Source organism: Anser brachyrhynchus (assembly GCF_964034855.1).
Source record: "Anser brachyrhynchus genome assembly, chromosome: Z".
In the NCBI taxonomy this organism is placed as follows: Eukaryota; Metazoa; Chordata; class Aves; order Anseriformes; family Anatidae; genus Anser; species Anser brachyrhynchus.
In genome coordinates this window covers 4,234,684-4,250,891 of record NC_137697.1, presented here as the reverse complement: position 1 = coordinate 4,250,891, position 16,208 = coordinate 4,234,684, and the positions used below count along the sequence as shown (strand labels likewise).

At 56.4% G+C, this 16,208-nt stretch overlaps 1 protein-coding gene across 3 annotated transcripts in view; it reads left to right on the top strand.

The window, feature by feature from the left end:
* The first annotated feature begins 5,551 nt into the window (after nt 1-5,551).
* The window catches only part of NOL6 (nucleolar protein 6), a 29,569-nt gene continuing 18,912 nt past the window's right edge, over nt 5,552-16,208 (top strand). Inside the window, exons 1-19 of one of the 3 annotated variants that reach the window (XR_013943866.1) lie at nt 5,552-5,604; nt 5,713-5,919; nt 6,773-6,889; nt 7,147-7,326; nt 7,891-8,059; nt 8,359-8,496; nt 8,599-8,762; nt 8,921-9,041; nt 9,246-9,304; nt 9,428-9,529; nt 10,057-10,172; nt 10,537-10,714; nt 11,107-11,229; nt 11,668-11,816; nt 12,528-12,603; nt 14,517-14,657; nt 14,951-15,068; nt 15,288-15,442; nt 15,671-15,834. Coding sequence is in view for 2 of the 3 variants with exons in the window: in XM_080574742.1 (XP_080430868.1) it covers nt 5,596-5,604; nt 5,713-5,919; nt 6,773-6,889; nt 7,147-7,326; nt 7,891-8,059; nt 8,359-8,496; nt 8,599-8,762; nt 8,921-9,041; nt 9,246-9,304; nt 9,428-9,529; nt 10,057-10,172; nt 10,537-10,714; nt 11,107-11,229; nt 11,668-11,816; nt 12,528-12,603; nt 14,517-14,657; nt 14,951-15,068; nt 15,288-15,442; nt 15,671-15,834 (2,486 nt within the window). In the remaining variant the exon portion in view is untranslated. The remainder of the gene's footprint in view (nt 5,605-5,712; nt 5,920-6,772; nt 6,890-7,146; nt 7,327-7,890; nt 8,060-8,358; nt 8,497-8,598; nt 8,763-8,920; nt 9,042-9,245; nt 9,305-9,427; nt 9,530-10,056; nt 10,173-10,536; nt 10,715-11,106; nt 11,230-11,667; nt 11,817-12,527; nt 12,604-14,516; nt 14,658-14,950; nt 15,069-15,287; nt 15,443-15,670; nt 15,835-16,208) is intronic. The other 2 variants (XM_080574741.1, XM_080574742.1) reach the window with 2 other exon arrangements.

The following is a 16,208-nucleotide window of genomic DNA, read 5'->3' as shown; positions in this document are numbered from 1 at the left end:
GACTTCTGCCGGCTGTTTCTGCAGAGGCAGAGCTTTCATGCCTGGTCTCTGCTAGCACCCTCTTGTGTGGACTCTCCAGTGGCTAATAATGAGTTTCATCCAACTTTGGTCCTTCTCCTCCCAGCTGAGCTGCCTGATCCCACAAAGCATCTGTGAAAGGCCAGCATCTGGGGGTGAAGCTGCCCCCATGGGTTCAAAGCCAGGAATAAGGAGGGATCTGGCAGCGACAGGCAGCGTGGTTGCATCATCTCTGTTTCCGTGGGAAGCCAGAGCAGAATGGGAACTGCGAGGGAGCTGCCTGACCGCTCGTGCCAGCCCTGGCTCAGCTCTCCTGCACCCTGGCAAACCCTGGCACTGCCCTGCCTCAGTTTCCCCACCGGGTGAGCGAGGAGGATGGAGCACAATGGTCTTGAAGCTGGGACAAAGACGAAAAGAAATAGACTGGTTAAATCTGAGCTAGGCATGCAAGTCATCATCATCATCATCGTCACCCTCACCCTGCCGATGTTTTCCCTTCTTGCCCAGGTGATCCCTTTGCCCTGGCACCGTTCGCTCCAGCTCAGCCCTGTTTGCACTTCCCAGCCCCGTGACAGCCAGCGCCACATGAAGCGAGGGAAGGATGAAGGGACGGAGGGGGCACCGGGTGCCTTGGCACTGGGAGGTTTAAGCCATGGATAAATAAATGCCACATTAGCATGTTCCTGGCTCTCTTCAGTACATCCAGTCTCAGGAGCTGCCTTGGAGATTGATTTTTTTTTTTTTTTTTGAAAATTGAACAATATTCTGCTGGAGGGAAATTGCCAAGGACTGTTTTTGTGGGATCGTGGCAAACAAACCGTCGCTGATAACGCATTGCACTAGTGTGAGAGGTCCGTGCTTCACAGATCCTTCCCCTCTCTTGGTGTTCCTGCTGTGATTTTTGGAGGCTGCAGGTTGTTTCTTAGGATGAGGAAAAAAAATAAATAAAAGGGAAAGGTTTCTCCTCCCTGTTGCTATGTGTAAAGCCCACAGCAACAGCAGGGAAATCAGGCAGACTTGCTCTCTAGCCTGTCACAGAAAGCAAGCCAAAAGCAAGCAGAAAATAAAAACAAGGACGCAAAACCATGTATGCAAAAAGCAAACCAGCAATTTAAAAGGAGGCAGATGCTGCTAGTGTGCTATGAAACGTGTGAGCTTCCCATCAGCTCTCTGTGCAATTCAGGTCACCCAAGTTTTGCGATAAAGCTGTCGGAGCTGCTGGCTTCAGGCAGTCACAACCAGTACGTATGGATTATTTAAGTCACAACCAGTACGTATGGATTATTTAAGTCCTCTCTGATTTTATGACCTTTTAGGGGATTTTTTGTTTGTTTGTAAGTGGAGCATGTAACACACTCTCCCCAAGCACAATCCACTCGGGAGGGCTCTGGATGTCATGGGATCCTGGACCCTGGTGCTGGGGCTCGTACAGCTCCAGCGCTGCTGATGCTGAGATTTGCAAAGCGTGTGCTCCAGCAGAGCGGGCAGGTGAGGCTTCACGAAGCAGGTCACCATCCTGCCATGCCACGTGTGACCGCTGGTGCTGGTGAGACGCAGCAGGGGACCAGCACCCCATCCTCCCTATAGGGACCTGAGCCCTTCAGCCTGTCATTGGAGGGGGACCTGGGACCGGGCACTTAAAATGACTTTAGAAAGGCACTTAAAATGGCTTTAGAAAGAAAAGAGGCCTGTTTAATCCCACAGTGAACTGCAGCTTCTGCTGGGGTGAAACAGACCCCACCTCTCCCCAGGAGAGGAAGCAAGGTCCTTGGGTGGCCAGACCATGGCTTTCTGTGGCCATGGCATGGCCAATGGGGTCAGGGGCTGGATGCAAAGCCCTGGTGGGGAGTGCCCTGGGCAGGAGCTGGCTTTGCCTGTGGGAAGCGTGGGACATCTGCGGGTGATGCTGTGGGACCCCCAGGTCCCAACCCATCTGGTTTTGGCGGGGGCCCTGTCCCCTCTCTCAGTGTCACCTCTATGTACCTGCATGCTGGTGGCACAAAAAGGTGGGCACTTGGGTCCCCTTAAAAAAAAGCAAAACAAAAAAAACAACCTTAGGAACTATGGCCACAAATGAGCACCAGGCTTTTTGTTTTGCAAAGCATAAGGGTATGGTGGGCAACACCAGCCCCCTTTAATCTCCTGCAAATCCCCCTTTTTGGACACCAGAGATCCCTGGTGTGGTTCAGTGCTGCCACTGCCCTCCTCACAACCCAGGGGAAAGTCACCGTGAGAGGACAGCCCTGCTCCACCAGCACAGGTGAACCCAGTGAGAAACAGGCGGAAACAGAAATAACCCAAATAGGCAGGGGGGAAAACTCAGCCCCAGTTATTGGTCCCACCAGCACTGTTATTTCATGGGAGATATTTCTGGTACCTCCTGCTTACCCTGGAGTGTGGCAGGAGGCTGTGTGCCCCTGTGCAATTTCTATCTGGGTGGAACAAAGAGATGGGTTGTGGTTGCCCTGGGAAGGGCTGGTGGCCACGGACCTTCTGGGATTTGGGGTAGGACACAGCGTCAGGTATTTGGGTGACTTGGCTGAGAACAGGTGATGATAGCCAGGGGCTGTGTCACGGCTTCTTTAGTGCAATTTAGCTGTTTTTAAGGAAGTATGCATGTTGTTTGGGGGAGTTCTGTCATTTGTAAGATGCCATGCTGACTACGGCGTCCGGACAGCTGGTGGCGATGAAGGATTTCCCCAGGGGCATGCTGATGCTAGCTCTCCATCCACCTGCACCTCCTAGGAAAGCATCAGCTCAGGGACACCACACCAAGGAAACTGCCAGGCTCCAGGGGATGGAGCCAGGGAACGGATCCCTCCCATTCCTGGGTGTGGGGCCGGGGCATGGCCAGACACAGGATCCTGTGGCTTTTTGGGCAAGTGGGAGGTGGTGGTGGAAGGCGAGCAGCACCTGTGAGGGCGGGCACAGGGAGTGGCATGCTGTGAAGTAATTTTTGATGATGATTATTAGTATTAGCATTTAAGAATGGGGCGTAATTAATGACTTGCCAGGTGCTGAAATACTTTGTTAAATAGCCTCTTGCAGGAAAGGCGTCACCGGCACTGCTGCAGGGCTGGCCGGGCCGCCCCGGGACAGCACGTGTGTACGTATACGTAAGTGTATATGCAGTGTGTGTAGGTGTGTGCTTCCAAACGGAGGCTGTTTTGGGGCAGGTGTTACAAGGGGATGCTGAGGCACTTCCACTGGTGACACCCGTGGGCATCCCAGCCACCCACCCAGAGCTGCTGCTCGCTCCCTGGTGGCACAGTCCCTCGTCCCCTGTCGCTCTCAAACAGCACAGGGACGTGACCTTGTGGGCAGCGATGATTAAACGAGTTTTACCAGCCCTCCTAAAAATCATGAGCAGGGCTGTAATTACCCTCACCCTGAATCAGAGGGGGCCCGACCCCACAGGTATGCCCATAGCAGCCAGAGGTGTCAGGCAGTGAATCGCAGGGTCAGGACACAGTGAAATGGAAATCTGGGAGAGGAACTGAGCTGGACCAGGTGACCCTGGCATATCAGGGATGGGAGGGAAGGGGAGGAAGGAGCACTCCTCCGGATCTGTTTGTTTCAGGAGCACAGAGGATGAATTCCTGCTGAGGTAGGAGCTGACACCGTAATTCACGCTCAGCAGAGTCACGGGGCCAGTCCACAAGAATTACTTGCAAAACTGGCTGGGAGTTAGGCATCCGTGCTAGCTGGAAGTCATTCTTTGCAGGTGATGTTGGGATCCGAGGGAGTGCGGGGGAGCACGTGCACATGGACGGACAAACATTGTTTGTGTACCCACCATCGGGGCAAACCCAGGGGACCCGACCTGGGCTGATGAGATGGAGGAAGAGGTGATTTGCTGTTATAATAAGCAAAAAAAATGTCTCTGACAATGGGTATGTGAGGGATGCAGCCCTTTAACCAAAAGGAAATGATGCCCTGCTCCAGTCAGGGACCCACTGGGGTTTGCTGGGCAGAGATGCCATGCGGTGGTGGCAGGGGGAAGCAGGGCTCAGCAAGGCAAAAACCAGGCAGCTGTGGGCACTGGTGGAGGCCTGAGTCTCAAATCTGTGACCTCACACTAGGGGATGCATATGGGATGGGCCTTTAAACACCCTGACAACCCCAATCTAGCTGGACCTGAGGTATGGAGCTGTTTCTGCAAAGGCACTATATTAAAGGGAATATTCCTCCTACTCCAGTAACCCACTTGTAGGCTGCAGCCAGCCCAGCCCAGCTGCCCTTGCTTCCCCAGCCTTGCAGAAGTTTCCCCACGCAAGCCAGGCTCTGCAGTTTTGACTTGTGCTCTCTGCAGGCTACATGCGGGATGCCCACCCTGACAAATTGTGAAGTAGTGCACCCCTGGCTGCTCTGAGCTCGTCCCACCCGGGAGCACACCGGCAATGCTGCCTGGCTCCTTTGGGAAACAAAGCTATTTTCTGGGTGTGTTGACAACTTCAGGCGTAGTATTTTTGCAGTAACTGTTTGGTCAGAAATCCTCGTGCCAGAAGCCATGCTCGGCTCCTGCTGAACCACCTGAGGCGTCACTTGGTAGGACAGGGCTGTTACACCCAGCCTGTCCTCACGGACAGAGCAAACCATCTCCGCTGTCTGCCAGGCAGATCAGAGCAGGCTCTGGGTCACCCCTTGGGCTTGTTTTTGGGGCTGTTTGGGGACCAAGCAGCTCAGGTGCAAACGTTTCAGTGCCTCCTGCTCCAGGCTGGTTGAAAATCACTGTGGGATGACTTTTGTAAGGAAGGGTTGGCTGTTCTGCCTGGAACTTAGGAACAGGCGGAGAGCTGCAAACACCAGCCTGAGCGCTTTAGCAGGGCGTACTAGGAGCAACACAATAATTATGTGAGAAAAACACCGAAAACCCTGTTCTGAGAGAACTTTGGAGATGAGCAAAGCTTCTGAAGGAGGCAAAAGGAGGGCTGGAGCCAACCTGAGGGTGCCCCATCCCACGGTGACCCGCGGCACTAGGACTGTGGCAGTGACGTGGCCGGGGGTGGTTTGTTGCAAACCGTACGTAAGTTCACGAAGATTTTAGGGTGTGCAGGGGCATTAAAGGTTTTAATTTGAAGGCTGGACGCGGTGCTTAGGGACCAGTGGGTGACATTGGGGGTAGGGTGACGGTTGGAGCAGATGATCCCGGAGGTCAACCTTGGTCTTGGAAAAGAACCTTACTGATTCTGCGACTGTGTGGTTTGACTCCGCGGCTCCCCCGCCTGAAGGGCAGTGGTGTCTCACGACCACACCACGACATCCCCACAGCTCTGCCCTCAGCCCCGTCAAACTCCAAAAAAACCAAAAAAACACCCAAAACTGCCCCATCTCGCCCCCCCCAGCCGCCAAGCGCTCCCAACCGCCGCACCGCCCCCCCCGAGCACGACCCGCCGCAAAGCGACGACGAGCCCCCCCCTCCCTCTCACACAAACCTCCCCGGGGGCGGGACGGGAGGAGGAGTTAGCCAATCAGAAGCCCGAAACGGAGCGCGCGGACCAATGGGCGGGCGGGCGGGCGGGCGCTAGCGGGGTGGGCTGCGCCACGCGGGGCGGTGGGGAGGAGGTGGCGGCGGCCATGATGGCGGTGAGGGGGCCGGGGGCGGCACGGGGGGGGCCTGAGGGCGCTGGGGGCGCCCGGCGGGGCCGTGCTCGGCGCCCCGAGCCCCGGGGCCATGCTGTGTTCTCCCCGCAGGGCTTCAAGGAGCCGGCAGAAGCGGCGGAGCAGAGCTCGCAGCCCCCCGGGCGAGGCGCGGCCCGGGGTAGGAAGAGGCCGGCCCCGGCCGCGGTACCGTCAGGGAGGCTGAGCAGGGCCGAGCTGTACGAGCCGCCGAGCAGCGAGGAGCTGAACCGCCTCAAGGAGACGGAGGATCTGTTCCACTCCAGCCTGCTGCGCCTGCAGGTGAGATCTGCCTCTCCTTAGGGCCCGGGGGGATTCTGGGGGCAGCGCCAGGCCGTGAGCAGGCTGCGGAGCCCTCCTGGCGTGTCCCCCGCAGGAGCTGGGCTGGGGGACAGCGGGCATGGGGCAGGGACAAAGCCCAGGCTTCCTGAGACTTACAGTGTGTTCTTGGGATCTCGGCCGCGGTTCTTGTTGCCACCCCACCGCGGGCTTTTTGCTTCATTTACTGCTTTAAAATTGAACGTTTGCAGCAGGCGGTTATAGCATGTTGGGAGTGTGAGTGCTGCGTTTTGCCATGTGGTGATTTATTGCTTGTCAGGGTCAGGGAGTAACATCGCCACGTGCACCCGTCTGCTGCAAGTCTTTTGAATGGGACAGGAGGGTTTTTTGTGTTCTAGGGAAACAAGCAGCCTGTGTTAGGAGGGGGTGCTAGCTAAAGAGCGCCTGGTGGTCTTCACGTCTGTGGGTTTTCTCAGGAGCAGCTGTGATTTCCTGACCTGCTTCCTAGTTTTGGTAGCAGGATCTGTAGGACCTCGCTCACGATGTAAACCTGCAGGAGCTGGCACTTTGTCATGCAAAAACCATTCTGAGAGCAAAGCCCATGACTGTCGTACCATTTTTTTCATGGCTGGACCTCACACAGAAGTCAGGGGAATGGAGCTGATTTCCATCTAGCACTTTACAGGAGAGGGCAGGAGCTCCTGCCTGTGGGCTGACTATTCTCCCAGCTCTGAGATAAGTTTTTGGAGAGACCCAGGTGTTGCCCAGCTCAACTTGCTGCATTCTTTACCCTGTTGCCATCAGTGGTGCAGTTCTAGCGTTACAGCTGCTTTTCATGGTCCCCTTTCCCCTGCAGATCGAAGAACTTCTGAAGGAGGTTACACTGAAGGAGACGAAGAAGAAGAAGATCGATGCCTTTCTCCACGAAATTAACGGCCTGCTGAGCGCCATCCCGGAGACCTCAGAAAGCAACGTAGGTCCCAGGGGGCTGGAGGAGGCAGCGAGGCCCCTGTGTGGAGCAGGCTCTGCTGATGACAGAGCCACTTCCCCATGGGAACCTCCCTTAGGGACAGAAAAAATACTGCCTTGCTATATGTTGGAGGGGTCTTCAAGTTCTGTGTGCGGGTGCCTGCCAGCTCAGGGCAGCGCTGTGTGGGAGGAGGGGTCTTGCTCTCTGCCCACCTGCTCTTGGTCATGCTTAGAGCCTTTATTTCTCCTGCCCCTCCCCAGCTCACTGACCAGACGTGGCTCCCTGGGGACGTGAAGGTGCCGTTCCTGCAGGTGCCTTTCGACGTGAAGGGCAAGTTCCGCTTCCTGCCCCCGGCCCAGCTGAGCGTGGTGGGCAGCTACCTGCTGGGCACCTGCATTAAGCCTGAGATCAACGTGGATGTGGCCGTCACCATGCCACGGGTGAGTCTGGCTGCGCCTGAGCTGAGCGCCATCTCCTCCTGTCCCCCGTGGTCCTGCCCCTCTCGCGATTCCTGAGACGGACACACAGCGTGGCAGCTTCTGTGAGGAGCTGGGGGGTGAGGCTTTGGTGCTTATGCTGTTCAGAGTTTCAGTGGCTTTGGTTTTAGCTCCTCGTGGTGATCTTCGTGCCCTCTGCCAGGGCTGAACTTCTTCCATGTTGCTGGGGAAGTAGAATGTTGTCTGGCTTTGAGTGCCATTGCACATCCGCCCCTACTGCCAAGTCTGTGTTAGAGGGAGCCACATGTTTGCAGGCTGTTACTGGCCTAGAGCTGCCTCCTCTTGCTGTCCAGTGTGGCTCTGATGGGCTTTGGGAAGATGCAAAGCCCCGCTCTGTGATCCTGCAGCCTGATGAACCAGCAACAAGGCAGCGTTCCTCACTGACCTGGAGCTCTCTCGGGCTTTAGCTGTGTGTTGGAGATGGGGGGAGCTGTGGGTGTGGTGCCTTGGGTTTAACCAGGCTCTGCCCGCAGGAGAGCTGAGATTCCCCTGTCCCTCTCCTTGCAGGAAGTCTTCCAGGACAAAGACAACCTGAACCAGCGCTACCACCGCAAGAGAGCTCTGTACCTGGCCCACATTGCCCACCACTTGTCCAAGGAGAGGCTCTTTGGCAGCGTGAAGTTTGCCTACATGAACAGCAACCACCTCAAGCCCATCCTGCTCCTCAGGCCCGAAGGTAGAGCTTGCCCCTTCCTCCAGCAGAGGGATCTTTGCAGTTGGTGATACATTTTTTCAGCTTTGCTCCCAGTTCTACCTCCTCTCATCCCTCACCCATCCTCATCCTCAAGGTCTCTTCCCCTCCTATGGTTCCTGAGCCTCTTCTGCACCTTGGCTGGGCTCCCCAGCCTTGCTGGCTTGCCCAACCTCAGGGAGCAAAGCAGACCCTACAGAAACGTCTCTGTCTGGCACTGTCTTCCCTGTCCAGTCTCCTCACCCCTGCTCCCCGTTATCTTCTTCGCCCTTTGGTGCTTACAGGCAAGGACGAGAAGCTGGTTACTGTCCGACTTCACGCCTGTCCTGCCCTGGGTTTCTTCAAGCCGAGCCGCTTCCATCCAAGCAAGAACAACGTCCGGACAGCCTGGTTCATGGAGCAGAGCAGTGCCCCCAAAGAAGGTAGGGATTGGGCTGGGGGAACACCAGGCTGCTTGTTGCAGCCCTTTTCTGCGAGTGGGAGGTTTGTGGTTGGATCCAACATGTTACCCTCTCCTCGCACAGGAGCCCCTGAGCCGCCCACCCCACACTACAACAACTCCATCCTCTGCGACACGGTGCTGCTGTCCCACCTGCACTTCTTGTCCACCGCCTCCACCGACTTCCCGGGCATGAAGGATGGCGTCGCCCTTCTCAAAGTGTGGCTGAACCAGAGGCAGCTCAGCAAGGTGAGGGCCGGGCTGGGCTCTGTTCGTGTGGTCACCGTCCCCTTGGCCTCTTCTCCCTTCCTCGGTGTGGAAGGGGGATGGTTCGTCCCCACGGGGTGGTGTGCTTGGCTTGTGGTGCCTCACCGAGCTCTTGTTGACTCGGCCGCTTGTTTCCACAGGGCTTGGGGTGCTTCAGTGGCTTCTTGGTCTCCATGCTGGTTGCGTACCTGCTGATGAAGCGCAAGATCGTCAGGGTGATGAGCGGGTACCAGGTGCTGAGAAACGTCCTGCAGTTCCTGGGTGAGTTTCCAGGGGCCTCTCTGGGCAGGGGGAGCCCGGTGTCAGCAGAGTCTCTGCACGAAGCCTGAACAGTGGAGGAAAGGGAGGGTTATGGCTCTTGTCCCTCTGTTGCTGGGCCCCTGTGGGCGGGATGGACAGGAGGGGATGTGAGTGAGTGAGGGAGACACAGGTGGCAGCATGACTTGTTTGCCTGTTTGCCCACAGCCACCACTGACCTGAGCGTGACGGGGATCAGCCTCGTGAAGGACGCAGACGCCTCCCTGGTGAGCACCTGGCTGTGCTGCAGGGACATGCTGGGCTGTGTGGGGCTGTGGGATGGCAGCGAGGTGGTGGTTGGTGCTCTGGTGTCTGCGCTGTGGCTCTGAGGGCTGTCTCTGCTCTTCCAGCCTGCCCTGGCTGACTTCCACCAGGCGTTTGAAGTGGTCTTTGTGGATCCTTCCGGGCTGGTGAACCTCTGCGCGGATATGACTGCTAGCAAATACCACCAGGTACCGGCAGGTTGTCAGGGCATCCTAGGATGCTGCCTTAGGAGAGAGCTGAGGCACGCAGAGTGGTTGGGTGTCTCAGAGAAGGCTGTTGGATGTGGGGAGGGGGTTCGGTTCTGCATTTTAGGCTTTTAACACCTCGGCTCTGAAGCTTAGGAGTGAATTTTAAGATTTGGATTTACTGCTGCCTTACCTGTCGCACTTCAAATGTGGAGGGAAGTTCTTTACCCATGTGTGGGCACCTTCAGGTGAAGCCAAACAGCTGCTCAGCTGGAAAAAAAAAATGTTTTGGAGCAGAAAAACCCACTTTGATGGCAGGGACATCGAGGACAGGTGTCTAGCCAGCAGCATAGTGTGCAGCCAGGTGACCAGCAGATGAGGATGGAGGCCATCTAGCCTCGGGGTCTGCTGCGGACCACAGAGCTGGGGTGGCTGTGGTTTATTGGGGGGGGGAACTGGTGACCGCTGTTGGAGGGATTTGCTTTCCTCCTCCCCTCCGGTTCATGCTCCTGCATTGTCTCCTCGCTCAGGTCCAGCTGGAAGCCAAGCGCTCCATGGAAATTCTGGATGACAGGATGGTGGATGGCTTCCAGGCGCTGCTCATGACCCCAAAGCCCATGCTCAGGACCTTTGACCACGTATTCCAGTGAGTCTCCTCGTGCCGGTGGGGTGGTGCTGAGGGAGCCTCTTCAGGGAGGAGCGGGCTGCTTCTGGATTCTGACCAGGGTGGATTTGGACCTGTCTAGTGGGAGTTGTCCCTGCTAGCTCTGGGATAGATGTCGGTGCCTCTTCCGTTTTGTTTTTTCCACTGCTATTGCCTAGATAGCTTCCCAGGAAGAGGGCGGCAATGCTTTGGCCTGAGATGCCGAAGTGCAGTGCTTCTTCTTGTAGCCCCCACCCTGTGCAGGGACCCCCTGCTCCTTCACTTTACCCATCCTCTAGCATCTCTCTTGCAGAAGGGATTTGGTGGAGGAGGCAGAGGTGGGTGACTGGCTTTTCTCCTCCTGTAGCCTGAAGCACGTCTCCAAGCTGCAAAGTGCCTGCAAGAAGATGGAGCTGCTGAACGAGCTGATGGATCGCGGTGGGAACTACGTGGTCGCAGCCCTTCCCTTCATCGTCTCGCTGCTGGCCCGTGGGCTGGCTGGAAGAGCGCTGCTCGTGGCACACTCCTTGCCTCAGACCCCTGAGGTAACACAGTGGGCAGTGACGCTGCATCTTCTGCTGCTTGTGGGGTCTTGTACATCCCTCGTGGCACTGCTGGGTGCAGGGAGAGGATTTGTACTGGCAGGGGAGGAGGTGGGCCTGTCCCCTTTGTGTGGGAAGGTAGGACCTGAGGCCCTTGACTGGGGCATGAGGTGCAGCCTGGGACACTTGGTCTAGGCAGAAGTTGTGGCCCAACACTAGGGCAAGGTGAAGGCAAACGGCTTTCTCACCAGGAGACCTGTTAAGACTTTCCTTGTCTGTGCCCATCTGGGCATCTGAGAGCGTGTCCTGTGTGGCAGGAGGCTTATCTGTCTCGGCAGACGCTGCTCCAGCAATGTCATCTCTCCACGTGCTTCATATTTCGTGTTTCCTCTCAGTGGCCAATTGATGCTGAACCCCCAAAGCACAAGGATGTCGGGCCCCTGACGTTTGGGCTCCTCTTTGTTCCTGAGTTTGCTGCCAGCACGCTGGAGAAGGGACCGCAAGCGGATCGCCCTGAGGTGAGGGGAGTTCTCCTTGTGTGGGGTGGCAGTGGGTGGGGGACACTGGTGGTTTTGGGGATGCCATGCGTGATGCTGGGTGCCTGCTATGGACAAACCGTTACGGGTCAAGGATGAGGGGACTGCTGAGCTGCTGGTGCTGGCTGTGAGATGTTGGTAACGTGACATCCTGGCCCCTGGGATGCCCCTTGGTCTGGGAAGGGTGATGGCCAGGCAGGGATGAGTGGGAAGGGACTGGGATGTGGAAGAAGCAGTGGGAGACCCGAGCTTGTTGTTCCACTCATCCTGGGGCTTCCATTTAGTTAAGGGAACCGAGGAGTGGAGCAGACCTGGCGCCCTGCTGTGGCTGCAGGTGGTGCTGGCAGACATGGGACCGCTTTGGCCAGTCCCCGTGGTGGCCCATGCCCACGGCCTGTCTTGGCCAATGTCTCCCTTCAGGCCGTGGAGTTCCGGAACTTCTGGGGGGAGAAGTCTGAGCTGCGGCGGTTCCAGGATGGCACCATATGCGAGGCAGTGGTGTGGGAGGCCAGCACTGTCTGTCAAAAACGCCTCATCCCTGAGCAGATTGTCAGGCACCTGCTGAAGCTGTAAGTAGCACCGAGCAGCAGCAGGGGCTGGGTGATGTGTGGCTGTGTGGGGGGCCGCTGCTGTTCTCCCTGTTCTCTGCCACATCTGTGGTAATCCTGTCATCAGACGTGTGCTTTGGGGGAAGCTGCGGGTCACTTGAGCTCAGTGAAATGTGGAAGTCATTTCAGCGTTGTGGTCTGGACACTGCTGGCTGCTTCCTAGGAGAAGATGCAAGGAGGCAGTGACGTCCTGCCTTCGTGTCCCAGCATCCCTCTGAATGTTTGTTGCTGTCAGAGCTGTAAGATCTCAATGGCTTCTCCTGCCAGGACATTTCTTGAAATTGCCTGACACCTTGTGGTAGTTAACAAAGTTGTGTCTCCCAAGAGCACTTGCAGTAGAATTTCAGACCTGCTAAAAATGAGACCCTCTTGCATTGGGGGGAAAAAAAAAAGGATTGCCTGGGCCTCTTATTCTGACTCAAGGAGGGGTTTTGCAAGGAAAGGCTGTGTTGGCAGCATTAGCTTTGAATCCTGTGAGGCTGCACGTGTTGCTGTGCTGCTTTGAGTCGATAATTTGGGCACAGGAGGAACACAAAGGTACAGGTCTCTTCACTGTGGCCTTTCTGTGTGGAGGGATTGGACTGACCCTTGCCTGTGGGCACAGCCAGCAGTGTCAGGGTGGGTGGGGTGAGGTGCCCCAGCTCCAATGCTCTGTTGTCTCCCTTCATATAGGCATGCCGATATTCCTGAGTCGTCCATCTGCTACACAGGAGCGCTGCTGGACTCCGTGATCAAGAGTGGGAAAGAGGTACAGTTGCTCCCCAAATGCGGGGAGTGTTTCCTCCTTCTCTCAGGGAAGGGAGGTGTGGGAAGAGCTGTAGGGAGGTCGTCTCTGCTGCATGGACCTGAGGCACCTGGGTGCTCCCCAGGAGATGGCAGTGAGTGTAAGGAAAATGCCCGTCCTCAGGCGCTCAGACAGGCAGTGTGTCCATCTGCGGAGTCCTTCCTGCTAACACAAAGCACAGCTGCTGAAGTGCTCTTGCTCTGGCGAGCTTCCACACCTCTTTCTCCCCTGCAAGCATCCCTCTGGCTTCCTCTCTGCTTGTGTGCACTATGTCCACATCATCTAAGGATACATCGTGGTCCTGCTGTGCTCTGGCTGCACCTTTTCACCTCCTGCATCCTTCAGGGCGCTGGCCAGGCTCTTCTGTGCCTTCATCTTGCAGATCCACCTGGGAAACCCAGGAGAAAGATCTTTCCTGTCCTGGTGCAAAGTTCTGATCATGCACACCTAGTGCTCCCTAGTGCTGCAGTTAATTGTGCACCCGAAACAAAGAATGTCACTTTGAGACAAAAGAAGATGGGTCTGGTAGGCTGGGAAAAGTCTCCGCCTGTACTTCTCTCCAGCTTGTGGAAGCTTAAAGCCTGGAGATGAGCTGTGGGCACTTTGGCACCACTTTGCTGGTATTTGGTAAAACCAGGGACTTTTATCTGGTTGTTAAATGGAGGAGGAAAGTCTTCTTTCTGCTTCTTAAGAGTTAAGGGCAACAGATAGACTCTTTTGGCCCTCTTGTATGGGGGCCATTCCAAAGTCCAGCTTGGCCACGTGAAATTAGCCCCAGCTGCAGTCTGGGCAGAGCCACTTGTCAGATTTTGGACAAAATGCTAGTTTGTACAGCTTGTGAGGCAGCAAAATCTCTGCACCATGTCCCTGCAGGTTAGCCTGGGATGAGCAGGGGTGATAAATCCAGTGGCGAGAGGATGCACTTTCCAGATCCGTAGGGCCTTTTAGGAGTCTGATTGTAACCAGTCCTTGCAGAATGAAGTAGAAATCTGCTCTTGCGTGCAGGGCTGTGCGTAGGGGCATCTCTGCTCTTCAAGCTGCTCATGAGCAGGCAGCTCGGGGAGCCTGGGGTGGTCGAGGGATGTGGTGGATGAGGGGAGATGGATGGTGCAGCTAGCTCTAGGGATAGGCAGCCTCCCCTGGACAAGGGTTTGTCACTTGCGGTGTGCCCTGCAGAGGGTGCTGCTGCTCTGCCGTAAAGCCTGGGCAGGCCAAATGCATGCAACTTGGTTCATATGCGTCTGAACTGAGCTGTTCAGCATCAGTGATGTTTTTTTCTCATTTCAAGCTCTTCTCCTGTGCTTCAGGGCGGTGGAAGCTGCAAGGGCAGCAGCAGTTCTTCTTTCAGTGCTTCTTAAATGTGCTCCCCAGGGTTCCTGAGATGCTCTGGATATTTTCTGTCCTTGCTTTTGCCATGCTTCGCAGCTCTGCCTTGGCTAAGGGTGTAGTCAGAGCAGCTTTTTGTTAATTGCTGCCTCTGCTGACGTTGCAATAACCAGATGAGAGGCAGCAGCAGAGCTCTTGCCAATATGTGACCTCTTTACCCCCAAATCACTCCTGGCTTCTCCCTTTCTAGGCAGAAAGTTGGCAGTAGAGCTCTTGTGCAAGACGCTAAGGCAGCAACAGGAAATCATTTCCCTTCTCTCTTGAAATGCATCTAGGATGCCTGCAACTGCTGGGGAGCTGCAGACAGATTTTCTCTCATCTTCCCTCTCTCATTTACCTTTGTCTTGCTGAACGCCTGTGCCAGGTGCTGCTCTCTGGGACAAAAGTCCCAGCTCCTTGGCCTCAGTGCTAGCTGCAAGTGAGGCAGGGCGGGCGTCTGTGCTGCAGAAGTGGGAGAGGCAACTGCAGAGGTGCTCTCCGTGTGTCCGCAGGAATCGGGGACAGGCGAGGAGGCCATGGTCAGCATCATCTGCTCCTACGATGACCTGAGCCGCAAGCTGTGGAACCTGGAGGGGCTGCCGCTGACGGTGACGGCCGTGCAGGGCGTCCACCCGGCCCTCCGGTACACTGACGTGAGTGTCCCTGGGCACGGCCCACGTGGGGGTGGTTTGTATGGGGTCTGGGGGAGTCTCTGGCCCTGTTGGGGTTTGGGGTGAAGAGGGACAGAGAACTAGTTGTTCTTTTGTAGCCACTGAGAGCCCTCGGGGTGGTGCAGTGTCTCCTCTCTGCTGTCCCACCCCTAGGGCTGAGCATGCAAGTTGCTAAGCATTTTGTGTTGGGGGCAGGAGGTCTGGGGGCCGGGGTGTGCAGAGCCACGGGGTTTCTGCTCCCTGTTCTCAGCGACCTGGTGGCTGCTCTCTCGCAGGTCTTCCCTCCTATTCCCATGAAGCCGATTTATTCCTTCCATAACCAAATCAGGACCAAACGCTTGCTGCTTCCTTCGGAGGAGAAGCCCTGCCCAGCCTACATTGCCCCTCTGAAAAGTAAGTGGGGAGAGATGTGAGCAGGAGATGATTTGGGGAGGAGAAGCGGAGGGAAGCAACAATGCTGACTCCGTCACGGCTGCGTTTGTGTCCTGTACGTGGGACCAGAGCTCCAGCTCCTCCTGCTCCCCTGCCATAACCTCTAGTCCCAGCCACCCCCAGCGAGCACCCCGTCCCTGCGTGGGGCTCACTGGCCTCCTGTTGTCCCTTTGTATCCAGTCATCTGCCACATGGAAGGCAGCGGCCGCTGGCCACAGGACAAGGAAGCCATCAAGCGCATCAAGACAGCTTTCCACCTCCAGCTGGCCGAGCTCCTCCAGCAGCAGCACCAGCTGATCTGCAGGCCCGCGGTCACCCACACGGACGTGTACAAGGTAGGGGGGTGTGGGGGCTTCCTTCATAGCTGCAGGCTGAGGGTGACGTGGTACTGGGGGACGTGCGGGGGGTTATGGAGGTGATCGCAACCAGGATTTGGGTGCAAGGCCCAGCAAGGAGAATGGGAAGACTGCACTAACGCTGGGCTGCAGCTGTTGTGTTCCTGGGGCACAGCAGCCTGGTTGTATCGCTGCCAAGCCTGACTTGTGCTTCCACCCCCGTCTCAGGATGGCTATGTTTTCCGTCTCCAAGTTGCCTACCACCGAGAGCCCCTGATCTTGAAGGAAGTGGTCACCCCGGAAGGGATGCTGAAGTACCAGGACACGGAGGAGTCTCAGCAGCTGGAGCTGGAGACGTTGCATCGGCCCTATCTAACCAGCTCCCTGCACGGGTATGTGAGGCAGAGAGGGCATGGGACAGACAGAATGGGGCCAGGAGCCTGTGTGGAGACGCCCTTCGATGACAGAGGGTGGTGAGGAGCTTGCTGCGGGAAGTAGTTTTTCAGCCCGCCTTGTGGGCTGGTGAGGGAGGAGAGGGGAGAGCTGGCTGTCCCTGTTGTCACATCAAAGGTCACCAACATGGGGAGACAAACACCAAAGAGCAGTATGATTAGAGGGGAACGTGTAGCAGGATTTCCACGTTGTTCCCTCTAAAATCTCAACACCCACAGAGTGCTCTGTGCTTGTGGCGCTAGACATGTGTTTCTAGCAGGTGTTTATCCTTCTCTTCTCTCCCGCTGAATGCAAAAAGGCTGGTTTGGGTCCT